Source organism: Teleopsis dalmanni, chromosome 1 (genome assembly GCF_002237135.1).
Source record: "Teleopsis dalmanni isolate 2A chromosome 1, ASM223713v2, whole genome shotgun sequence".
In the NCBI taxonomy this organism is placed as follows: domain Eukaryota; kingdom Metazoa; phylum Arthropoda; class Insecta; order Diptera; family Diopsidae; genus Teleopsis; species Teleopsis dalmanni.
Window position 1 is genome coordinate 174,589,318 of NC_051846.1, and position 27,272 is coordinate 174,616,589.

Below are 27,272 nucleotides of genomic sequence, written 5' to 3' on the forward strand. Positions count from 1 at the left end.
TTATAAATATATGTAATTTTAAATATTTAACTTTTTATCTTTTGTTAAAATACAATTTATTAAAAATCATCCATCATCATTGAATCATCTATAAACTTTTTATAAATACTCATAAATTGTGCTACAAATGCTTCAAGATGAAAAATATGTTTCGAACCGTTTTGCATTCGATGTTCATACATAGATGCAACTTCCAATGTTTTTGCTTTAAGTGTCATATCGCAATTACCAACTAACTGCTGTACCAGTGACTTAAATATTATATCTGGTGGCACACCTTGAGCCAACAATTCATACAACCTTTCTCGAATTTTTTCCAGCTTAGCTGGAGTTTGTTCTTGAATTATCTGATTAGCTGTTTCACGTAAGAATAGTTGCCAATCGAGTTCTATAATATCTTGGTTTGATGTAAATGGATATTGTTGGACTTTACAAGCTTCAAGATTAAGAATAGCTCTGCGAAGATTACGATCTGATTTCTCAATTATTCGCATTGCTAACTCTCGTGGCAATTGTAGGTTTTCGCGTTTGCATGTTGCTTGCAATACTATATACATTTCATCAACTGTTGGGGCTGCTACTCTTATGCCCAAGCAACGTGAACGTATAGCAGGTATAACACGTGACGTTGAGTTAACAGAAAGTATTATGCGACATGTAGCAACATATTTTTCCATTGTACGACGTAGCGCATGTTGGGCGTCTTTGGTTAGTTCATCTACTTCTGACAGCACTATGACTTTAAAATCACGTTGACCGTTTACATCAATTTGTTGAGTTTGCGCTACTTGCTTAATAAGATCAATGACTACGACACGATCGTATATTCCAGCATCGGATGGGTTAACTTCTAAATGATAGTTACTACCAACAGTCATTATTTCAATTTTGCGGTTCGATGGTGTTGTAAAAGTCATTGTTTCATTTCGTAAACGCTCTACACCGGCTCCGTACAATTCTCTTAGCAAGCACATTATGCGAGTTTTTTTTCCTGCTCCGGAAGGCCCATAAAACATTAAATGGGGAAAATCACTTTGTTGGCATAAATTCTTTAAATTTTCAGCTTGTTCCTAAAAAGATAAAACGTTAATTCAGATATTTTATTCAAATAAACAAACCAGAAAGAGTAGATATACTAAACAATAAAGAGTATTTTGCTATTGGATTATTGTTGCTTACTTGATGGTAGTCAACTTTAGATAGTTCGCGTGGCCGATGTTTATCCACCCATAAAGCCATTTTAACTATAGTACTTTTTGAAATTAATAAATAAATTTATTTGCATTTATATGAAAGACCTCAATATAACATTTAACAATTTGCACTGTTTAACAGATTTCCCGCGGTTTATGATTTTTTTTCTGTCATCATATGTTACCAACGGTTTTTAATTCACAATAGCAAAAACTCGATTTTAAGAATTGCACCTGCTTCTTGAAATATTTTAATGCGGTTATCAATACCAAAGGTATATTCTGGTGGTTGTGAGCGTAAACAAAGAATATCCTGATAAGTCTTGTTAGTAGAGAATCAGTAAACTTTACTAAGTTAAGTTGACTGAGTTTGAGTATCAATTCCTCAATCCATATCGTATTGAAAGCTTTCTTTTAACCAAGCTTACAACTAACATTGAGTTTGATTTTAATTCACATCTCAGATATTACTTTGGAAGTGATGAGTGGTATCAGTCATTAAAATGTTATGTCGAAATTCGAAATGGAGGTTTGGGAGTATTAAATGTCTTATGCTGTTTACTAATGGAGTTACGGAACGCAATGATGGCTTCTAGCTTTTGTAAATGAGAAGAACTATAGCTCTAATGAATAAGGGACATATGCAATAAATAGAGAGAAAAGCCTTCGGAGAGCATAGTTAGAAATAGGTGTTATAATAACACCTTTTATAAGAGTCAATGGTATTTCGATTTAGAATATTGTAGATACCAGAACTATAGTAAGAAACCTATTGTGGTCAACTAAATCTGGGCAGTTAACGATGACAAATATTACATTGTTTCATTCATATACACTCTACACTCCACTATACAAAATATGTAGTATTGAATTGAAAGCAGTATTAATGTTAAATACGATTACTCTTTACGCTATTACTTAGCGTAGCTGAGAAGCTGGGATAGAGGTTAACTTATTGGAGAAAGTGCCTAAATGCACTGACTCAATTAGCCTCAACATAATAATTCAATTTTAATCAGTTTCACAATTTTTATTTAGATATACTGCCAAACTTATAAGCAATAAAAATTTGTAATATTTTACTCACTCATTACAGCTTTTATAAAAAATTTTAAAGGCTTTAGGTGTACGGGAACGAAAACCGTTTGACATGTGTATAAATTTTAGCGCACGGGAATATGTCATAATGTCTTGAGATATTAGTTTATTTTAAGCTTTAATAAAAAACTAAAAAATTATTGGTACAAAAAAAGCATTCTATGTGAATATATTTCGCATTTCTTTATTTTACCTTACCAAAGGTATTCTTTGGTACAAATATTTGTGCAATATATGTTCACAATAGATCTTCTTATGCTGTGGTGCTATTGAATTCTTTAATATTTCTGGCATGTTTAGATTAAAAGTATTAACGAACGCATAGTACCTTTTATTTTCATAAATATACATTAATTAGTTCTTCGTATTTTCCTTAAATAATCCATACAAATATGAGCGAAATAACAGTGTAAAATAGAAAAAATTTTTTAATCGCCCCTTGTAGTATGTTTACACTATTGTACTTAAGTCATTTTGGGGTTTATCTCGATAAGCGTTTAGGTTTAGGAGTTTACTGTCTTAAAACATTCCAGTGTGGCAACCACGTGTGCAATTGTTGACTAAAACAATCACAAATAAAGCGGTGAATGGAATTAAAATTAATTTATAAACAAAAACACAGCAGCAGGCAGTTTTGTTTTTTCACGTGATAAATCAATTTCAATAAATATTTTGAAAATAGACCTAATTCAAGATATGGATACAAATTTAATAACTTTATTTGATAACAACGAAGGTAGAAGGAAACTTCTTAAGATTTATTTGTTTAGCTAATGCAATGTTTACACTTGTAATTATCGAACTTTAGTATCAGGTTTTTCTATCGATTTTATGGTGTATATGTGTTGCACAGTTGTTAAGTTAATTGTATACTGTAAATTCTCTAATTTTCAGATGGTTTCTTGAAGGAGGAAATTTTAAGTGATGACTCTGAGAGTAATGGAATAAGTTCAGCTGAAAACAACAAAGTTGTTATTGTAAAACTCCCAACCGGAAAAAAGTTCCGCGCCATCCATATGGAAGATGATGATGTGGAAAGCAGTGAGACAGGTTTGTTATATTAAATAAATTTAAATATAAAATGCAAGGATTATTCGCAGAACATCCAAGTTGTTCCAAGGAAAGGAAACGGCGCATCGCTTGGTCTGAGAATGCGGAAAAGCTTTTATTAGAATTTTGGGAAGAAAGAATTGACGAGCTGCGTAGTATGCAAAATAATGCCCAAGTATATTTAGAAATCGCAAATAAATTAAAAAAGCGTGGGTATCCAATTTCTTTTAGTGAAGTTAAGAATAAAATGAAAAACTTACGAAACAAATATAAGTAAATGCATATTCCGTACAGTGCTTTCTTATACTGATTGTTAACATTGTTAATTTTAGAGATGAAAAGAAGAAAATAGACGCATCTGATTCTACACCATCCAGTTGGACGCACTATGCCAAGCTGAATTCAATTTTAGATGGATACAAGTTATTCAGTTTGGAACAATTAGAAAAAACTAAAACAGGTGTATATTTATAAATACTAATTTGTATAAGTCAAGTATAGAAATAGGAATTTGTCCATTTTAGAATTTTCATCAGCGCCAATTAGACCTGAATATAAAAACAAAGATGTGGATCAATATGAATTGCAAGTCACTAAAGGTGGATATATATTTTTTTTGTATTTCAATGTTACATTTATTTATATATATAATATCATTACAAGTAGAAGGCAAGTATAACGATACTAATCGACACTATTCAGATCATGAGTTTCCATCTGCGTCCGCTAGGCCTGAACATAGAAAAAGTAAGAAAGATACGATTCAACAGGCAGAATTCATACGTGCACTAAATACAGCTAATAGCATTGCAGAAAAGGTGTTAATGTTACAAAATAAAGAGTTTTTAAACTCGCAAAAACAAACAGCACTGATGGAACAACAAACAGAACTTCTTAAGAATATAGCTGAACGTACACAACAATTTAACGCAAAAATTTGGGGATTATTAAATAAAAAATAAGTCAGTGCTTACTTGGATTAGATTCTGCTAATATTATAAATAAATTATTTAATTAAATTGTGAATTTTCTAGCAATTTGTTAAACTGTAATAAAATCTTAAATAATTTTTATTACATGTCGTGGTGGTGCAAGCAAGCGATAAAGTTCGGATTTTGTTAAATTAATTATTTTGTAAAAAATTTGACATAGATTTTTTGTTTTATTGTAAATAGTTAACACTTAGTTTTGATTTAACTCGGATAAATTAAATAGATATTATATATCCTAATACAAATAAATTTATTATTTTCATTTTAATGACATTCTCAACTACAATAAGCTAATATATAATATACTGAATTGAATTTAAATATTTGTAGTTAAATGTTAACAAATACTGTACTGTTACAGAATGTTGTGTTTTTGAGCAGTTGATAATTATGCTCAAATAATTCGTTGAACCTTCACTGTAGATAACAATAATATTTTATGATAGCACGGTATTTCTAAAACATACATTCTAATGCTTAAAGACATTTTTAAATATTAGAAGTGTATTGATTTAATAGTCTTTGTATCAAACTGATCATACACGGCAAGTTCATCTGGCGTAAGTTTAGCTGACGAATATATTCATTTTTTATGATGTGAAAGCTTGTTAACAAGTTTCGCAAAAAACACAGTAATGTAATGTCCTGCCTACAAAATAAAACAAATCATTTTTGAAACAAACTGCTCAAAAAGCTTTTTTCTCTAACGTCTTCTCGGCATTTAAATTTTTTGTGTCTTAAATATATAATAGTACATAGTAATATTATTTTATACGGTTGACTTTTATTTTCTTTATTTTTGTATACTTATTTGTTAATACTAAAAAATATAAAGAAAAGTTATTTGTGTTTTTGATGGTTTGCTGTAATATCTTCTATTTCGATGCTTAAATATTTTTACGGTATGCAGTATAAATGTTTTAAGAAATCCAATTCTTCAAACAACATTGCTAATAATTATTTCTTATTATTTTTTTTATTTCTTGCCTTTTTTATGCCTTCACTTAACCAAAAATAAACAAAAACAAACCCAGCTGATTTGATTTGAACGTTTCCCTGAGAAATTAAAATGGAATTGAAACATACCTAGGTCGCATTTTGAAAATTTGTCAATATTTTAATTGATGTAGACAGTAAGATATTTAATAAAATTAAAAAGTTAGAGGCGTTTTTAAGTATCTGATAGAAATATTTTTACATAATTATTTTATTAATGAGTTCGAACAGTTGATAGTTGTTTACTATAAATTATGTCATTCTATTTGCTACTTAAAAATTTTAAAAATATGTAACTTTTATCAGTTTTTATATCACCAGATTTAAACGCGGCAAAGTATGTTTCATTTCCATTTTGGACCGAGCGTTGACGCAAATCAGTAGAAGCCGCACATATTAAATCAGAGAATATTGAATCCACGTTGAAATATTTAAGAATCATAATTTCAAACGTATATGTTTTTTAAATATAATAGAGAAATTAAAAACAACTTTATTTGAAATTATGGCGGCAAGCAATAAAAATACGCAAGGTGCTCTTATATGTTTACCAGGCCAAAGGTTGTGTTTATCAAGCGAAACTACAGTAGCAGGACCAGGAACTTTTGAAAGGCAAGGATACATATATTCCACATTAGCGGGAATTGTCAAAACAAAAGAAAAAGATAATGTATTATTTATTGATAAGTTATGTTGATATTTAATAATACATTTGATTAGTTTTATTTTAGTCAACATATATTGAAGTTGAATGTGCAGGAAAACCTCTTCTTGTTCCTGTTGGAGGAGATTTAGTAACCGCTAGAGTTACATTAGTCAATCAACGATTTGCAAGATGTTCGCTACTCTCTGTAGCTAATCATATCCTTGATCAACCTTATCGTGCAATTTTACGGAAAGAGGATGTTAGAGCAACAGAAAAGGATCGTGTTGATATGGTTAAGTGCTATAAACCGGGTGATATAATATTAGCTCGTGTAGTAAGTAACATATTACATAGATTATTTTTAATTTAGTAAATTTTTAAATTAATTCATAATTAACAGTTGCCGCTAACTGATCTAACATGTTATCAAATAAGTACCGCAGAAAATGAACTTGGTGTAGTATCTGCAATATCAGACGAATGCAGACCATATGGGGAGTTAATGGTTCCTTATAGTTGGACTGAAATGCAATGTCCAAGAACGTTAATTAGGGAACCAAGAAAGGTTGCAAAAGTTTTGTCTGAAAGATTCGTTAAATCGGAGCAAGATTAGTTGGTTCTTGTTTTTATTTTAAAATTTTTTGACATTTAATAAAAAATGATATTTGAATTTCATATTAAAAAAATATATTAATTAACTTGAATATGCACCCTATTTTGTTGAAACAAAATTTTTTATGTTTCTTGAAAATAGCATCTTAAAGTATGGATAAAATAAATAAATGGTAAATTAAAAGCAATTATTTGTAAGTAGTTATTCGACAATAAAAAATATTTGTATTTGTGGCATTGTTATCTGTTCTAAAGACTTTTATGTATTCATGCTTACAAAATAGAATTAAACGAAATTTAGATATTAAACAGTTACTACTGCTCAAGTTGTTAAAATTTTGGCGATCGTTCCGCTGCGGTCACTTATATGAATGGAGTAGAGAAGTAAATTGTATGCATTTTAAAATTAAAACGATAATAAAAAGTACATTTTTACAGCACATGCTCTCATATTCATCAAAACAGCTTAAAAGAGAAAAAACTATATTAATTAGTTAAAGCCCCATTTTTGTGCTTTTACAATATAAGATTCATGCTGACATTAAAGGATTATAGTTTATACATATTCCAACTAGTATATATATTTCAACTATACCATAATATGTTACTTAAGTTGTGATGTATAGTATTCCACACCTAATAATACAATCAATTTAAAATATGTATTTAATTAAATATATATTTTTTTAAATGTATATATTATATTTTTGTAATTATTTAATTTTTTTACATATATTTAATTTTTTTTTTAAACATATTATTTATATAATATGTGTGAGCAGCGTATATTCAGAAATGAAGTTATCCACTAATTCCGTTTCTAAAGTGTTTTTAGCACGATCATATAATGTGGATACATTTTTGGGCTCACCATGTTCACGTTCAAATTTAATAAAATCAATCCAAACTTGTGTATTTGTTTTTCCAAAATAAAAAACTGCATTTACATAGCATAAGCGCCACCGATCCATGTCTGCCTGATTCTAAAATTTTGCATACTTTAAATTATATAAAAAAGGTAATTTATGAATTTTGTACCTTCGCAACGGTTTGTGATTCAAGAGCTGCCATTTTTTGGTGTAGCTCACGACATGGCGGAGGTAATAAACACAATTTATCATACTCAGATCGAGTTTTTTGCATTGAAAAGTTCAATATACAAAAATCTAAATAATTACAACGAAATTCACCAAAATCTGGTGATGCTTCTTGACAAGCCTCTTTGAAAAGTTTTTGTAGTTGTTTCCCACAATCATTATAGTGTGTTTTATAAAATTGTATTAAACTACGCCAGAGTGAAACACATTTTTGTGCGCCAAGTTCATCATTTGCTGTACGAAACGTTTCGTAGGCTTTTGGCTCATTGTCGGCTACTATGTATGTGGAAAGCAGTAATTCGTAAAGTTTAATTGATTTATGAATTTTTAAAGCATCCATTAGTGTTTGTTCTGCTATTGGCACACCAGTTGGGCTTTCAAGTAGCATTTGTACATAGGTACAGTAGTGGTCAACACTCATTAAACGAGATGCATGCCCTTCTTTAAAGGCAATTGCCAAACATTTGCGTTTTAAAACTTTCTCTGCCGACATATCTTGGTTCAGTTTCAACATAGCATTAATATATTTTGTCCACATGTTAGTTGTTTCTAACTGAACATTAAAATTCATTAATGAAATATTAAAATGCATTAATATATTATCACATGCTTACCGTTCGGACTGCTGTTTGGTAAACATTACAACAAAGTTCTATGCGACGTTTAAGTGAACGTTTCTGGAATAAGTTTTGATCATTATCAAAATTTTCTGTTTTTTCTATGTCCTTTGATTGTTGTTCACCATCAACCGCATTATCTTTTATATCCATGGAATTGTTTAAATCACTCATATTATAACCGCGAAGCTCTCGTTGTGCTAAAGTATCCCACAGAATTTCATTTCGTGGGAAATTAGTCATTAAATCATCGATTATAACTTTTTGTAGTGGTGTTGTTATATTTAAAAATTTCTCTGACTCGCACCGTTCCAACAAGCTTAAAAAGAAATTTATATTTTGTATAATTTTTTTACTATTCTTGTAAACGATCAAAACTTGTTCCAAACGAATAATTTTTTCATCAGAAGATATAGCATTCTTCTGTGTACTCATTTTTATAGCTGATAATAAGAGAGTATCAAAAAAAGTTTTATAAATTTCTTCAGAGTCCGGATGTCTTTGCAAAGCACGAAAAAAAATTTCTTTCACTTTTTTTATATTAGAACTATACTCGTATATCCAAAGTGCAGCATCACACCAAACACGAGGCTTGTCACCATAAAACTATAATTAAAATTTTAATTATTTTCTGTTTTGGAAATTTTAGTACATAAAAACAAATGTTCTAAAGAGACACTAACTGAACGATTAAGGTTTGTGTACTTTTCAATCACTTACTGTTAGCATTTTTTCGTATATGCCAGATACTTCTTGTGGTGCTGATTTTTTACTAAAATTTATAAAGTTGTCCCAAAAACGTTCTTCATGTGGGAATGCTCGCAGACCATCTCGATAAAGTCGTATAATACGCGAGGCTATGGAACTCTTCAGGCCAGTTAATTTATTGCCATGAAAACGTTCTTTTTCAGTTACCCATTTATGTACCTTTCTTTCAAATAATATGAAGTCAGCATAATCTCTTACGGATTTTCCTTTCTGTGTTATCTTAAGTTGTAAACTATCGCGCTTACGGATGCATTCTCTATATTGAAAATATATTGTTAGAAGTGTATAAGGCAAAGATATTTATATTTAACAACCTTATTTGTTCATCTGTGCAAACTTCAAATTTTTTTAACTGTTCATATTCAGGCAAAAGCCTTTCTTGCATTTCTGCTAAAAATTCAGCCATGTTTTATTATATTATTGAATATATTTTCCACAGTAAATTAATAACAATTCCAATTCGTTCAAAATATTTAGAGGTCTTAAAACTCACGTTGTCACATTTGACATAAAGTAACAACAAAAGCAGATGTCGATAGTGCAGGACTCTTCTAATGCTATTGTCATATATGTCATACATTTATTCTGCTTTATATACACCCTCATTATTTATGTTTTTGTTAAACAGCCCTGTTTTTTGTATTTGACAGCAAATTCCTTCAGTTCGGCTTTTATCATATCGCTGTGTACGTTGTTAATAATAAGAAAGTTTAAATTTTCGTAAAATCTGAATATTAAACAGTTTTATATTGTAAAATACAACATTAATATGCATATCGCGTAAATGCAATTTATATAAAGTTTGTATTTAAAGTGATTTGTTACCACTAACTAAAAGTATGTCAGAAAAGTCAAGAGCTGACACGTCAACGAACACCGTACGTGTTCAGACCCAAAATCCTTTGTTAAGTCCAGCCGTTACTGGACTTATAATAGATACACCAATTATTTTACCAGCTGCGCCGCCAATACATTCAATTCCTGTAACATTAAATAGAGGTAACTATTTGTAACCTGTTGCATCAGTTGCTGAGTCGGTTTATTGGGTTATGTAGCCTAAGAAATTATATTTGCTGTATGCAATGCATATGAATAAATTAGATTATTTATTTTTAACTTCATTGATAACTGCCACTAATAATTTTACAATATAATAAAACATATTCCTACACATTTGCAGCGCCATAAAAGTTGTTATTGTATGTTTACCAAAACAAAGTTGCCATATTGCTTCTTATTAATAAAACAAATTTTATTTATTTATGTTGGTTTTAGTATTTTTCAAATAAAAATGAGAATAAAATCTCCAAATCCTCTCTTAGAAAAATAGATAACAAACGAAATATGAAAACGTTTTTAAATAAAAAATAGTAAACTGTTTTGGCGGTATATTTTAATTTTTATTAAAGTTGGAAAGTATAGAAATTGTCAGTATGATCTGTATAATCAGGCAAAAAATTCAATTAATCGAATGAAATTTTTATTGTTTATTTTTAACTCTCATTCACAACCCTTTTTATTTAAAAAAAAATTGTTTTATCGTTATATAACTTATAAGTAAAAGTTTAAGAAGAAATTCATTTTGGTACACTTTTTATCATATCTTTATCATTGATTTTAAAACCAAAAATTTAAAATCATTTATTTTATTTATGCTACTGACATTATTACATTGCTTAAGGTAAAAAACTTATATAGACTCTTAATGCTATATAAAATCAACATGTTGACACAAAATAATGCTGCGTTTACACATATTTTTATTTATTCATACAATATATACTTGATTTTTTGCCATAAGAAATTCTTTTGGTACTTAAGTCCTGATTAATGCCTTATTATTCCATACTTCGAGTCGAATGAGAACGATATGTGGGTAAATCTAAGACAACTCGACGTCTTCGACAACACCATACAATACCCACAATCATTAGTATTATCAGTAAAATCAATAAAATCGCACCCAATGTAATGGCTGCAATGGACGCTTCTGTCAGCACAATATCTCGTACATCAATAGTGTTAGATTTTTGATTTCCTGCTATGTCGTATGCAATCAAAGATACTTTAGGATCACAACAACTTGCAATATAAGTGGCTTTTAAAGGTTCTGTTGAACCAATAGTATAAGAATTTCTGTATATAAGACCCGTAGGCGTTGACTGTAGTCGCAAAATACCCGTTTGCCAATCTTGTGCAGTGATGTCTAATGTCCAAAATCTTTCACCACAATTTGAAGCATCCCTCGGCACATTTTCACAACGATTTCCAAATTCCCATGACAAACTTGGTGATGTAGTATCCTTAACAAAATTTTAGTAAATTGATTATTTAAAATCAATATTTTACAAATTCATTTACCTGTATATCTGTTGGTGTCATAACTTTCAAATTCAATGATAATGATGTTGTTTCTGCAGTACCACTGCCATGACAAGTAAATGTAATTTTATCAACAGTACCTTGTGGCGTACTGTTTGGTACTACAACAGTTACGGTAACTGTAACAGTTTCACCAGGTCTTATAAAAATGCTGGAAAGTATTCATTATTTTACGTATAATCATAATATTATATTGTATTCAATGTTATATATTACCTTTGTGGTACTAATCTCACCAAAAATTTTCTCTCATCAATTACTTGCAAATTATGATATACAGCGGATGTTCGAGTATTAGTAATTTCAAAATATAATTGTCCCATCATTCCTGGAGCAACTAAAATTTGTGAACTAGTCCCCATTTCAACTCTGGTAGTACCAATTTGTAGTAAATTTTTAGCATATTGTTTAGCAGCCATCTTTGTTGCGTCGTCAGTCAACGTTTCGTTTGGTGTAACATTTGTATGTATCTCTGTATCCGAAAAGGTCTCCACTTCTGATTTCGGTACATCCAGTAATTCATTGGTATCTTCTTTTTTGTCGTCATCGGGAAATTTTAAATTATCATGTGTAGTTAAAGTGGCTGCTGCCAATGCTGAAGTAATACTTTGCAAACGATTGTTTCGAAATTTCGAAGGATATGAGGATGTTCCATCGAAGAAATATGTGTCAAAACGTTTGATCATATCATCTATAAATTTAAAGAAAAGTTAAAAACTAAGTTATATGAACAAATAGTATAGAATATAATAATTTTACTTTTGATAGGTTATCTCTTAATAGATATATAAAATTTTCAATTTTTTTCTATGCAATTATATCATAAATTAATTAAAAAAAAAATGCTCTTGATCTATAGATCATGCAATAACTTTCTATTCCCTCTGCTCTTATTATAGTCAGAAAAATATATAATGTGTGTAACGCCCAATATAAACAAAAATAATATAATTCTTAAGTTGTTTTCCTATTATTATCTACTCATCTAAGTATTGATGAGCGCCCATCTAAAAACCGCACCAGTTTTCCTTTTTTAATTTTTGTATTTTAATTGATAATGTATATTTTCGTAACAATAATCAAATTAATAGTTTAAAAATAAGTCTTCGAATTTACAAAGTGTTTTTACCCAATTTGATTGATGTAAAGATTATAAACTATAAATAATATAGAGTTGTATGACGTCTTTGGATGTAATAATGACATACCCCTAGTTTATTGTTTACAGTTCTTACGTAGATGTTCAAAATTGAAGGGTTCAAATGTTATCAGCACTCATCATCAGAATGAAAACCTTATCTCATATTTAAATTAATTAATGAAATCAAGCCTTATTGTACGTATAACTAACCTTGATTGTTTAGTTGAAATTTAAATTCGAAAGCGCGAAGAACAAACTCTTGTTTACTTACCCAAAAAGAGGTCGGCCTTACGATCTGCACGTACGAAAACGCTATATTCTTCTTCCATTGATTCCGGCACCATTTTTAGTTTAAACACGGTTGATTTACGTAGTTTTGTTAATGGTACAAAAGCATCTAATCTCTGATCGTCCTTACCAAGTGTCAATATACGTGATTTAAATTTAACAAGTTTTCTTAAGTTTATTTCTAAAAAATTTAATATAAAATTTTAATGAAAATGCCACATAAGGATATACAATTAAAATTTATTAATATAATTGAAAAGGTTTGTTAAGAAAGTTAAGAATTATTAATTTCTATTTCTGGTTTTTGCTTAAAATCGATATAAACTGAATTATTTTTAAATTAATTAATTAATCGATATTGTTTCATAAATAAAATTTAAAGTGTTATTTGACTTAAAAAATATGCATGATTTTTATTAATTTACTATATAGCTAGAGAAATCAAAATATAAGCAAGTAAAATGTTGTTTTTTTATATATATTTTAAAATAAAATACTATTAATTATTCCATAGTTAGTAAATAAAATATTAGTTACTTAGTAGTTGAAAAAGTTTATAAGTAAAAAATGTTATTTTTAATTGTCCATAGAGTTGTTTATCGATTTAAGCAAGCGCAAATGTCTTAAACATTTTTCAAAATGAAAAAGAACTTAAATGAACTTCGAAATGTGAAAAATTTAAAAACAATTTTAAAATAAAAATACACAAAAAGGCTTTAAACAACAAACACATTAGCGCTAGAATAGTGAATTAAAAACAAATGGCATTTTCCAGAATTTATGGCTGACACGACCATTGTCTATGATATATAAAAAATCATGATCAAGATTTCATTAAAAATTTTTTTATTCAAGTAGTTAGTTCTTGAAAACAAAATACACTTTTAAAAACTGGAAGGCTTTTCTAATTAAATTATGTTACATATAAAAACTTTAACAAAAAGAATATTACTTTACAACCTAAAGCCTAGTATTAACATCCATTTCGTATAAAAAAAATAACATAAAACTTCAAATAAAATAAATTTCCTTTTGTACAATGATAAAATTTTGTGAAATATATTTTTTCTTCAATTTTTTGTGCGATATGGATATTAATATTATGTCTCATTTACAAATTACCCCAATTACGAAAGTCTTCAAAGTTGTTTTTAGACTACTAAAACAATTCGTGAAATAATTTTATGTTTAGTCTATCGAGACTATTGTTTATAAACAATAAATTCACAACTGCAATGGATAAATGAACGAAAATTTTATAAATAGTTTTATTATTTATTTTAAAAAATTATGTGGCTAAAATTACTGACTCATATAAGTTAATTCTGCACGTGCTTTTGAAATTACTTTTAGCTTTCTAATCGCAGTTTAGCATCAATTTTAATAAGAAACATTGCTTGAGAGCATTTCATAAACGTCTTAAAATTTGGTTTAGGGTAAGAGTTGTGGGTTGTTACTTTCAACAGAAGTTTGATTTTTATTACAAATAATATTTTGTAATAATAATAATTTTTATTACTAATAACGGAATTATTTTTCATGATGTTTTTAAATTAAATTTATTGTAATTTATTTAAAATTAAATAAGAAATGATATGAATTGCTTATTGTTTAAGGAAATAATTTCAGAAGAATTTATAATATTTTTTATATATTAGTTATTTTGTAACCAAACGATTTTAATAAGTGTTTTTTTCAGGCTAATTTATTTTACAATAATTTTTATATTTATCGATATTATACTTTAGTTTAAAGTCGAATTAGACTAAGTGATTTTTTTTTTTTAACAACATATGATGATTTTTTAACAACAATAAAAAAATTTGACCAAATTTTTTAAATATTTGTAATGTATTTTTAATATATTTCATATAAATATAAATATATGACACATATATTTTTATATATACAAAATATATATGAAATATATTAAAAATATATATAAGATATATTAAAAATATATTTAGGACGTGTACGAGTTAGACTAAGGACGTGTGCGAGTTAGGCTAAGTTGATGCTAAACCAAATGGGAGATTTTTTGGGAATTTTTGCACTGCACACATTTAGCCATTTATCAACACGTATCGACACATCACTACATTATCGGCACATTTTAGAATTTCCCTCATTTAGAACGCGACTTAGCCTAACTCGCACACGCCCTAAGTTGATGGTTAACCAAATGGGAGATTTTTTGCGATTTTTTGCACTGCACACTTTTAGCAGTTTATAAATACCTATCGACACATCACTACATTATCGGCACAACGTAGAATTTCCATAATTTAAAACGCAGCTTAGCCTAACTCGCACACGTCCTTAAAATATATTTAAAATATATTTCAAATATATAAAAAGTTTTATAAATTCAATCGCAATTTTTTTCATTTTATAAAATGAGATTTATATTGAAACATCACTTCTCTGTAGTATATTTCATCAATCTGGTAACATCGAAACAACTGATTAGTTTTCACAGCTGATCAGTTGAAAAAAAAAATATAAACAGAAAACCAACCAATAACAAAAATCCAAACAATCAAAAACAAAACGTCAAAAGTGTATGCGAAGAAAGTTACGCAGTGTGCGCTATAATAAAAAAAATAAAAATATTGTACGTGTATGCATTAGAAAAATAACCAAAATTTAAGTAATTAAAATTATAACAAAAATGTATATATAGATATATATGGATTTATGTACAATGTAGAAAGTGTTTTTTCAACCTACCAACTTTATTCAATTTAAGATTCAAAGCAAAAGTTAAGGTAATAAAATAAGATACATAATTAACATAAACTTTTGTAAAAGATGATTATTTAATGTTTTGTTGTTGTATAATTTTGGGTTTTGTTTATGATTACGTTTATTTCGTTGAAATATTATCAATATTATTATACCAGACTTTGATTTATTTTTATTTATATTTCATAATTCTTTTTAATAAATTGAGCCAATCGCATTGAAACTGATATTTATTAGTTATAATTATATTAAAATATGCTTTACAACTAATAATTTTTTATTCGACATACCAACTTTTTTGTTCCAAAGTCTAATAAGATTCTAACGTATGTGTCACTTTAGCAATCACCTCATACGTCATAGTTGTTACAATGTAATGCTTAAAGTATACCCGAGAAAATGACAGAATTTTTGCCATAAATAATTTGATTTATGGAAATACCATAAAGATATAAAGATAATAATTATTAAAAAACAACGTATTGGTCTAAATTCTCAAACACTGATTGTGAAGAATTTAGTGTATATTTGTGAAAAAATAAGCAATTAAGAAAAAAAGTTGTATTTAACTTTGTTGAAATCTTGTATCTAAATACTTTTTATTGAAAATAATTTAAGAATATTCTTGAGCTTATTGTTTGGTATTGAATAAAATATTAATATAATTCAATTTAACTTATTCAAATATTTATAAAGAAGAAACTTTATGAAGAAAAGCTTGTGCAAAGCTTACAATCGTATAAGAGCTGCCTGAATATCAAATTTCGCTTGAAAGTCTCAATTTTATTTTATAAAATCGGGTTTAATTTTAATTTCATAGATAGAAATTTGTTAAAAATATTTGACTACCCAATCAGACAGTTTTTTCATATTCGAATTTTCAAAAATCAAATGTACGTTTATTGTGGAATTGTGCTTAAATTTGAATAAATCTGAGTGAATTTTGTTAAGTTGTTAATAATTTTCGTTTAGCTATATTGTATTGCTTAATGTGTATAATGTATATAAAATACGGCAACCAAGATGTCAATTGTATTGCACTCTACAAGTATAGGATATAATCTTATAAAATATTATTCAATCTTGTTGCTCCTAAGACCTCAAGAATATAGGTTGAATTTAGCATTCTTGAGTATTAAGGTTTAATTCAAGAATTAAAAAATTCTTTACCTGCCTGAGATTGTTTCAGATAATTTTGTCTTTTATGTAATAATGCATGACATTTTTATAATGTGTTATGTGGTGACGCAGTTTGGTTCTCGTAATATCCTTACATGGAGCTTGATGCTAAAAGTATACTGATCAGGTCCTTTTGAGCCTATTATAACTGGTCAATAGCCCGATTGTTAATAGCGTTGAGTTTCCATTCTATTAATATGACAATCTTCATCTATGAAACTACATCCATTTAATGACTGACACATAATAAATAATTTTTTTTCTGGTCATTTTTATTTTTCCCCATTCATTTCAGTTGCTGACATGTATTGGTCTTAAATTGTTAGACTAGAATAACTACTACAAACGGCAATACACATATTATAATTGTAATAATACTTGTATTATTCTATATTTGTATTTAAGTTAAATTAATTTAGTCTTTCATGTCGTAAACTAGACATAGGATACCAGTTAAGGACAGACTTTTATGTAGACTTGTAGTGGCGTTATTTACAGCACCGATACTTTTTGTGAATGTAAGGAGTGTTTAAAGCTCAATTCCTGAGACAAATTGTTAAGTCCTCAGAATTTTAAGCGTATTTCTGACAACGGAGGACGAAGTATGTATCGAAGTGTCCTCTATATGCCCATTCGTCAATATTGGTAATTTCTATCTTGCATCAACTTTGTTTTAAAAACAGTAAATTTTCGGAAACATCTACATATATAAACGAATATATGTATCTATGTTGTTTGACAGTATAGTTACTTCGTCTCTATCTTCATTTAATTACATTGTGTTATTTATGCCACGGTTTCTTTTAGATTATCTGTCTTAATTTAATATCATTTAAAACACTATTAAATATCACAGCCAAGAGGTAATATATTTGGTTGACATCTATTGCAATCAAATAGGATTTTGTTTCTAAGTGAGTGTTGTGAGTTTGAGTGAATAGTTTGTTTTATAAATGCGGTTTTTATTTGATTCCAGTTATGGATAAAAAGGAAAAAATGAGTTTATTATGACAATATTATGATACAACAATACTTAGTCATATTTCAATGGAGCTCTTGTAAATCTACATTGATTCTCGCCAAGTACTTTCTCAGTTACTCTTTTAATTCCATATTCTAAGATAATTTTTAGGAATTATGACCTCGGTTATATAGTTATAATCTTATACATAACATAGAATACCACTTTTTTGAATCTTCATTTGTTGATTTGCACTTTTTTCTAACATTCTAATTTGGTATTTGTATAAAAAGAATAATAATTATTAAATCATCAAATGTTGGTGTATATGATGTTTATGTAATAGTTTATAATAGAGACTTAGATTTAATAGAACGAAGCACTTCGACAAAATTATAAGATATAATTAACAGGTTGCTATCTTTCCGATAAATCATCCAAGTCCGTTCACAACTGTTGTCAACTGTTATTTACCCACAATAAATTATTAAAATTATTTTAAAATTTAACTCATTTATCTCTTATCCGCAAATTTTTTTTTATAATCTTTTTTATAAAAATTTTGTGTATAATCCACATTTTCATGATTTTATATTTTAAATTAAAAAATGTGATTCATATTGATATGAGCTCATTATTCAGTATTGTCGCGTCAGATTATAATTTGTATTTATTGTAATAAAAAAATATGTACCAACTCAAAGTTCATTGATAAGAATTTCTGTTATTTTGAATAGAAAAAATAATTTCTTTACAGAAGTCTATATAAACAAAAACTGCTCATATATTCAGAGTGGTTAAATTGTGAAATATATTCTCTTATATCTTATAAGTAGACAAATGTTAATTTGAGATGATTCAATTTCTAGTAATCATACTCTTTAATTTAAATACTATATGTATATAGACAACGTAAATTTTAAATTTTATAAAATTATATGAATTTGAAACAAACCTAATAATAGCTAAATAATTTTTAAAAAATATTTTATGTAAACTTGTAAGAATCTGAATGATATATATGTAATAAGCTATATGTATACAGTCCAAGGATATTGTGCGATTCACTTTATTATTTGTGTTGTTAGTCTCACAGATTTTAGACACTTCCTAGCTAACACTTGTTTTTAGTTTGGAACATTCATTAATTCAAAATCTATTCGCTTGTGTACTATTCATAAATTATGCATATTCATATAGTACAACCAACGCACCTGTTTGTTTATAGATGATAGTAAGGAAAGAAACATATATAAGAACATTTCTTTAAGAAAGGCTATTAAGCAACAATTTTTAAGTCTCGATATTTTGAGAGAAAGATCTATCGGGTGGTAGTGTAGTAGAAAAAAAAAATGATTGTTTGAAACGATAAGTTATCGAACTTCTTATTAATGATCGGAATACCACTATTGTTATTTTAATGGTATTATATATCATTAAAAAAAATACTGGGACTTTTTTAAAATATTTTTTTTAATAGCATTTAGCAATATAATATTAACAATTTATTCGTACGAAAAAAATTGTAATATTTTCTGCATTAACAAGGATCTCCCGGTTTATAATAAAAATTTGAAATGTTTGTTTAAAATATATATGTGTATATATTTTTCTGAACAGTGTATCAATTACATTATCCTATTCTAAAGTAAATTTTAACTTTTATTTTCATAATTTTGAATAATATTATTACTTTTTTGATCGACTGTAAGAAAATGTAATAATTTTTTATTTATAAATTTAAAATTTTTTATAGATTAAAATTAGAAGCGCTTTTTTGTTAGGTGCTACTGAGACAATTTGGTTAAGTGTTATAAAACATACTACACATAAAAAATCAACTTCTACTATTATATATTTATATACTTACCATTTAATAGATATTTACAATATCAATATCAAAGGGGACAAAACATTAAAGCACAATAATTATTTTGTTAATACACAAAACGACACACAAAAAAGAAAATAAAATAAATTCCTTATAATAAAATTTTGTATACATTTTATTTTGTGCTGTATATAAGCTTTTTTAATTAGTTATTTCACTTAAAATTAAACACATATATAGTATTACTTTGTACTCTACTTAACATATATAAGATACATTTTAATAATATATGATTCTTAAATTATTATTTTATGGAAAAAAAATTATAAATCTATATACAAAAAAAAAAAACAAAAAATTAAAAATTAAAAAAATTTCTTATAAAAGTTAAAATTATAAATTAATTCAAGTAAAAATATTTTACATTGTAACACTGAGCTTTAAACACAAAATTATTAACTGCATTTTGTGCAAAATAAGGAGGTTTGTCATAAATTAAATAATTTTAAATAAAAAAGTTATTTAAAAGCTTTTAAGCTGATTGCATGTTAATTGAGCTTTACTCTTCAGTTGTATTTACAACTTAAAAGCTTATTTGTTTTAAAGCTTTGATTTTAAGCTTAGTTTAAAAATTGTTGCCAGCTTGTTGAATTTTAATATCTTTAGACCCAAAGTTAGTAAGAAAGCTACTTCAAATGTTTATAACATTTCTTTCTTGCATATTATTTGTATTATTAAATGAGGATATTTAATAGTGTTTTTTTTATTATGATTATTCGTATTGTAACTAACCACCGTTGGGCGTTTCAAGTATAGCTGATCGCATAGGTTTGTCAATTTTTACATGTAAACTTGCAAGCGTTGTATCCACTGGTACATCTACTTCTTGAGAACCACGAAGTGCATCAGCTACAATATTTAACTGAAAGAAAAAATAATAATTAAAGAAAAACTTTTAATATATCTATATATATATTTTCTTGTACTTTTAAAACTTCAGAATTTAGTTAGTTCTTACGGGCGTTAAGATAAGTTAATAAATTACGGTAATCCTAAGGGTCTACTTAGGTCTATTGTCGAAATATGCTATCTTATAGAAATCTAAGTGATTTCAAACATTTCAAAATATTTAATTAAGTGTGTTTTCATAACCCACGATGTCTCGTCAGTTACTATGTCAGTCTGCTATAGAACTGATATATCTGATGTGTCAATGTGACTACATGGTGGATTAAATTGAAAGAATTCGAAATTACTTTTTATATCACTTTTGCACATGATATTAAACATTAGTATTCTTTGATTTCAGTTGTACTTTTGGGCACGATATCATTTCCAAGGAATACCTATTTGACAAAGATTTAGTAAAGAAAGCTCATAAAGCTAAATAATAAAATTTTTTAATGTAATGTAGTTTAGTTTTTGAAATATCAGGGCTTGTGATGCATCGTTTACTTCTATTCACATTTTACATAACTCCTATAGTAAACACAGCTATATCAAGCAACTTTTTCCTTTACAAAAACAGCTTAGATTTCGAAATATCTGGTCCGTTTATATATTGTTACTTGTCGATTGGTGTGTCTTCATTTTTATGTCATGCAGATGATTATTTAGTTAATTCAGTATTATATTGCTTTTCTTTGATATCAATCTTTTAAGTTCAGTTATCTGCCACTGGTAACAAAATAAATGGTAGTCTATAATGACTTAAGCTCAACAATCTGGTGAGTGTTCACAGTATTGAAGAACTACAGGGCTGTACTCGTCGTTTGTGTATCTTGTGATATAATTTACATATACGAGTCGGAGTGGTAGATGGTATGTGTATTCTTTCTACTACTAAAATCAATATAAAAATTTTACAGCTTAAATCTCGATATATCGTAAAGTGAACTATATCGGCATGTGGAGTAGTGGAACAAATTTACTAAAAACAGTCGACTACTATACAGCCGACCGCGTTGTCTAATCGGCGTGCCTGAGAAATCAGAATTACCCCAATGTGTATTATCATAACAAAAATGCTTTTGAAAAGTTTGGAAAATATCATAACTATTCTTTTAATGTATATTTGTATCAAAAATACAAATATATTTACAAATATATGCTTATTAATGGTAAATATTACAAAAATTTTAACTTGACATTTGTATAACACTTCGGGCGATAAATTTACTTATCACCTGCCGGTAGATTGTTATTATTTATATTATTTCTGGAAGAAGCTAACGCATCTGGCATCAGATAAGATAAGCAAAAAATCTGTATAAATTTGTTCTCATATAAAATTGAGTGAGTATACGTCACTATATTTACATTAAATAGTTTTCTTATGATAAGAATAATTTATAGTTGAAATATTAAATATATAAAATAACAAATAAAAAATTGTATATATATATTTGCTAATATTTTAAATCAATTTTTGATGTTGATTAAAGTTTAAAAACTGTAAAAGTTTACTTTACAAAAATAAAATAAAATAAATAAATAAACTCATAACTCTATAGTAGTTTATGTTCTTTGCTTTTTGCACTTACTGACGTGTAAGTCATGAAGAATAAATATATATACATACACCTTCGTAAATAAGATAAACAATCTAACATCTGCTTAATCGCAATTAGCATTTTCTCATAATATTGTTTGAGCATAATGACTTTATTAAGTTTTATCATCCTTCACTTTTATTTCCATAACCTAGTTTTGAACAAAAGTAATTTGTTATATGTTTATGATATTATATATAAAAACAATATTAAATTTATTATTATATAAAGAATCGTATCATTTGTAAAACTGCAGAATAAAATTGTGCGTATAATATTACAAGTATCTGCATGAAATCTTTTTCATTATATTCACTTTCAGTTTCTGCTCTGCTCAGCTCTGTTCAGCTCTGTTCAGCTCTGTTCAGCTCTACGCCACCTTACCTGTCATATAAAGAGTGCTTATAAGATTTTTATTCCACTATATTTGCACTTTTTAACCTCATCTACATTTGAATTATTGTACAAGTACAAGTATATTTCCACGCTTTGATATAAACTTGTACATTTTTATGCCGAATGAAAACAAAACAAGTTTTTTACGCTATTTTCATTAAAATGTAAAATATTTATGAAGAAAACTTGTTATGGCTTATAATCATTATTATTATTACTGGAGTAATTAACGAGCTGTGCTTTTTTCTATTCATACTATATACATACATATATGCATTTGAATATAATATAAAATTATATACCCGTGTAAATGTTTGAATTGTTCAGTTACATTATCAACTAACTAACTAACAAACTGAAAATCTGACAATCTGACAATCTGTTTATATTCAATATAGAAAAAATTATGCCAGAGAATTTATTTCTATTTTATGTTTTCTAATCTACACACAGCTTTACCCGCGTATACTCGTATATTGTAACATTCTTTGCATAGCTACTACTTACCGTGTTGCCTTCCAATTCTTGCGAATTCTCACTGCCGACAATGTGCAATATTTCGCCGCCGGACCGTATTGCTACTTCACCTAAAATACCGCCCACTTCATCTTGAGTTTCATTTTCACTTATTGCTCGCTCTCCATACCATATCAAGTAAAGCTATAAATTAGATAATGCAATATTACAAAAAAAAAAAATAGTTTTATTATTTTAATGATAAAATATATAAACAAATTTTTATTTAAAAAGAAAATTGAAATGCAAACCCGTATTCTCTTTTTAAGTAGTGTTATAGCTGCGTCCTGTACCAAATCGGTATGATCTGGTATTTCAGCAGTGCAAATAAATACGGCACTGTCGTATGGCACTAATTCAGAGGCATGTACAATGCCTATAAATGCATCACCGCCATCGTTCTCTTTAATACTATTCAAGCCGGCTAAAAATTGTCGAGTATTATTAAAATTATAAGCAGCTGGGGACCCTGCAATGTAGATATAATATTAATGGTACAAATACTTTCAAGTGTAATTATATTTAATCTTTTATATTTAATATTTTTTATTTTGTATATCAAAATATGAAATGCAGATAACATAAGCATTACAAACAAAATACTAATCTATAAGCGTAATATGCGATCTAATATACATATATTATTGCTGGGTGGCTTTTTGTCAAGTGACAAGTTCAGTAACTGGAAAAATTCCAGTCACTACAAAATATCACTTTTATACGAATTTTTAATGTTCCTTGGTACGTTAGAACAAAAGAGATTTATTGAAAGATATGTCCATGTAACGCCGATCAAATCTGTAACATTTAGATGTTACAATAATATTGCAATAACATGTTAAAGTTCAAAAATTGAAGTGTTAAAGTAAATTTCAGTTATCTATGAAACATTTTTTAACAAAATATTTTCGTTAAAATCGTCTATCAGGTTTCTATATATATGCCATATAGTATATATAGTACTATATATATTTGCAGCTCGTTTAATTGTAGTATACGAAAGCTAGTTTGTACTTTACAACTTGTAAAAATAAAATTAATTTATTCAAATATAACAGTTATATGCTATTATGAAACCTAAGAAATGTAGGTATTTTATATTGTGATACCTAGAAGATATAGCTATTTTCACCTACTATGATACCAATTAAATGTATGTTTCTTCAATTATTTTTGTTTGTGCAGACTATCAGTAATAGGGTTCTACAATTTAAAATTGTGAAAAATGAAGAACATGAACAATTTATATAAGAAATTTATAAATAATATATTTATATTATATAAACTTGTATAAATTTATATTATGTAAATTCTTTTCAGGTAATATAAAACAATTTTTTATTAGTTGTGCTTGTTCAGTTGTGGATGAATTCCTTTTCTTCACCAGAAGAGTATATATATCACTAAAAAAGAATTTATTTTATATATATTTATAAAATATAAATTCATTTTTGGTGATATGTAGAAATTTCTTTTTTTTTTCTTGTGCAGGCTTTAAGTGTAGGGTTCTATAACATATGAGAAAGGCAACAAAAGGAGAAGAACTTTAATTTTTAATAATATTTGAATGCTTTTCAAGTTAAATACATGTTTCGTTTATTATTATTATTTTATTTTTTTGTATAGACTCTAAAGAAGAAGATTCCAAAGTGTTTAAATAAATAAATAGAAAATATTTTTATTCTTATAAGACCTTTCAAATGAAATATAGTGATAACATGTTAATTTGTAAAGTCGAATATGACGCGTCTTAATTTATTGATTTGAAAAAAAAATAGTTTTTATGCTAGAAGGGTTTGAACAGTAATGAAGCAACAGCAGCAACAATTTTAATTAATTTATTGAATTCTGGTTGACCATACAACACTGTTTTGTGAATTGCTGATGATTTCAAAATCAATGAAATTCGAATATTTCCTAAAGATCACTGATGATGAGTACTTGGCAATACTCGAAACAGCATTGTATGGTCAACTAAATTTCAATAAATTAATTAAATTTTTTGTTGCTGTTGCTTCATTACTGAAGTATGTTGTTTTATTGTTAGATATAAATAGTAATTGAGATATTATTTTCTTCTGAGGACTATTCTTTTGGTAACTCTTTTTCTTAATATTATATACATTTTTTTAGGTGGAGTATGTGGAATTTTTATTATTTTTTTTTAATTTTTAGCTTATGGTATATATAAGTAAGAAGTTTCTGCTGCTAATTGAAATTGGCATAGATGAAGAGAAACTGTTATTCTTATTCTAAATTTAAATGTCTTTGAAGTGAAATATAAGGATTATTTATTATTTTTGCTTATATGGACAATAAATAATAGAATTTTAACGATTGCAGACAACTTCTGTTATCTAGCCTTATATTTGTAGATACAATATTTTTCAATATTACCAATAACCTTGCCTGGCACTGCGAGTAAAATTTATGAAGATAATCGGTTAAAGTAAACTATGGAGGCGCATCGTAAAAACTAAAAATAATATAAAATAATTTTATACTATTTTTAATATTCATTTATGATTTTTAATTTTTATATACCATAAAACTTATTGAAATAAAACTATTGGAATTATAAAAAAAATGCACATTAAAATAAAAAGATATAGTGATTTTTTATTTTGTTACCTGAAGCATTTAATGAGACCAAAACGATTTTAATATTCAAATTCATACGCAATGCATCTTGCCAAAGCGTTTTAGTTTTCTCCAAAGATTCCGGTGATGGATCGACGATGACGGCAAGTGGCATGCGTATATAGGCATCTTCGATGTAGTTGCGTAACTGCTCATGTGGCAGTAATTTACGTCGTGAAATGTTTATTTGTTTACCCTGCTTGCCTACTGGGCGCAATGTTGTTGTTGTTGTTGCTGTCGCTGTTATTGTTGTAGGTAAGGTACCAACAGATGGTGATGCTGTTGCAGTTGTTGTTGTTGTTGATGTTGTTATTGGTTTTGAGGTTGTTGTTGATACTGATATCGATGTTGATGTTGATGTCGATGTTGTTGATAATTCTGATGTACCTGTTGTTGTGGGGCGTACAATTGCAACATTTGGTTGATATATCATCGGAAGCACTGTGGATGTTTGAAAATTAATCGGTGCAAAAGTTGTTTTACTATCTCGTTGAATTTGTTGTTCATTGCTTTCATGTGAGTCTTCATAGTATTCTTCTTCAGAGCTATTCGGATGAAAGTGTTGATTGCGATACTCGTTTGGCAGCAATTGTTGTTGAGGTAGCGGTAAAGGTTGTTGGTGTGGTGTTTCTGTTAGATTATTTGTTTCGGCATCATTGTTTATTGTGTTTGCAAAGTTTTGATAAAACTTCATGGCAAGTGGTAAAACATCTTCAATATTTTTTATTTTATGATTCTCTGTATTTTGTAGTTGTTGTTGTAAGTTTTGTTCATTCTGCCCATCATCAATATAATCGGATAGTGAGATATTTGTATCAGTATCTCCTTCCGATTCATTTGGTGTTGGTACCGTAACTGGAAATATTTCTGCTTTACCTTTACGCACATACTCCGGTACTAATGTTGTAGCAGCTGTAGAATTGATAGGTTTTGTTGTTGTTAAGACGTTTAAATTAACTGGGAAATGCTCATCGTAGTCTTCACTGATATCTTCTTCATCTGTAAGATTTTCACGTTCAGTTGAGGTTCGTTGTGTAGATATTTCATTATTCAAAATTGTGTGCACACTTTTTGGGGGTAACTCAGTCTGTTCATCTTTGACAGTACTATCTTCTGTTTTTTGTTTTTTCTCGAATGTTTCTGCTTGCTCTATAAGTGTTGTTTCAAGGATATCATCATTTTTACTACTGGGACTATCATCGCTTGATGAATAATCGGAATCACTGTAGTCTGAACTAGCCTTAATATGGGTTATACTAAGAGCTAATATAACGTATGTTAATATTAATAATTTGGGTAATGTCACTTTGAAGCCGATATTTTTCAGCTCAGTTCGGTTACTTTTTATGGATCTCATACTTGTAAGTTTTTTTTTGTATTATATATTTAATTAAATATATGTGCGAAACTTTTGTGCTGAACTTATTTTTAGAATTATTATTTGTAAAAAGGCAGAAATAAACGCATCATCTCATAAATTCTATAATTATCTGTAAATAAAAAACAAAAAAATTATGAAATAACAGTTAAATTACTTTATTCAAATAAAGCAGAAATGAAAAATATTTTTAT

At 27.6% G+C, this 27,272-nt stretch overlaps 6 protein-coding genes across 6 annotated transcripts in view; 3 read left to right on the forward strand and 3 right to left on the reverse strand.

Annotated features, from left to right (window-relative positions):
- Positions 1–59: 59 nt before the first annotated feature.
- LOC119670285 (replication factor C subunit 3) lies at positions 60–1,375 on the reverse strand. The gene is made up of 2 exons (XM_038080486.1): positions 1,180–1,375; positions 60–1,070 (listed from the first exon to the last, which is right to left on the reverse strand). Exons 1-2 carry the CDS (start codon positions 1,237–1,239, stop codon positions 60–62), a joined length of 1,071 nt encoding a protein of 356 aa, XP_037936414.1. The 5' UTR covers positions 1,240–1,375.
- A 1,612-nt stretch (positions 1,376–2,987) lies between these two features.
- On the forward strand, positions 2,988–4,346 carry LOC119666750 (myb/SANT-like DNA-binding domain-containing protein 1). The gene is made up of 6 exons (XM_038076033.1): positions 2,988–3,027; positions 3,186–3,341; positions 3,392–3,614; positions 3,674–3,801; positions 3,866–3,940; positions 4,008–4,346. Exons 1-6 carry the CDS (start codon positions 2,988–2,990, stop codon positions 4,301–4,303), a joined length of 918 nt encoding a protein of 305 aa, XP_037931961.1. The 3' UTR covers positions 4,304–4,346.
- A 1,215-nt stretch (positions 4,347–5,561) lies between these two features.
- On the forward strand, positions 5,562–6,652 carry LOC119670720 (exosome complex component CSL4). The gene is made up of 3 exons (XM_038081110.1): positions 5,562–5,999; positions 6,061–6,309; positions 6,376–6,652. Exons 1-3 carry the CDS (start codon positions 5,835–5,837, stop codon positions 6,586–6,588), a joined length of 627 nt encoding a protein of 208 aa, XP_037937038.1. The 5' UTR covers positions 5,562–5,834; the 3' UTR covers positions 6,589–6,652.
- A 696-nt stretch (positions 6,653–7,348) lies between these two features.
- Positions 7,349–9,577, reverse strand: LOC119666751 (U3 small nucleolar RNA-associated protein 6 homolog). Its single transcript, XM_038076034.1, has 5 exons — positions 9,384–9,577; positions 9,022–9,325; positions 8,299–8,907; positions 7,626–8,237; positions 7,349–7,570 (listed from the first exon to the last, which is right to left on the reverse strand). The coding sequence occupies exons 1-5, from the start codon at positions 9,473–9,475 to the stop codon at positions 7,349–7,351; spliced, it is 1,839 nt and encodes a 612-aa protein (XP_037931962.1). The 5' UTR covers positions 9,476–9,577.
- A 241-nt stretch (positions 9,578–9,818) lies between these two features.
- The window catches only part of LOC119670286 (mucin-4-like), a 61,513-nt gene continuing 44,059 nt past the window's right edge, over positions 9,819–27,272 (forward strand). The window contains exon 1 of the mRNA XM_038080487.1: positions 9,819–10,068. Within this exon, the coding sequence (XP_037936415.1) occupies positions 9,909–10,068 (160 nt within the window). The 5' untranslated portion in view covers positions 9,819–9,908. The remainder of the gene's footprint in view (positions 10,069–27,272) is intronic.
- On the reverse strand, positions 10,740–27,141 carry LOC119670287. Its single transcript, XM_038080488.1, has 8 exons — positions 25,692–27,141; positions 23,312–23,529; positions 23,052–23,204; positions 20,389–20,518; positions 12,864–13,061; positions 11,668–12,142; positions 11,431–11,602; positions 10,740–11,372 (listed from the first exon to the last, which is right to left on the reverse strand). The coding sequence occupies exons 1-8, from the start codon at positions 27,055–27,057 to the stop codon at positions 10,908–10,910; spliced, it is 3,177 nt and encodes a 1,058-aa protein (XP_037936416.1). The 5' UTR covers positions 27,058–27,141; the 3' UTR covers positions 10,740–10,907.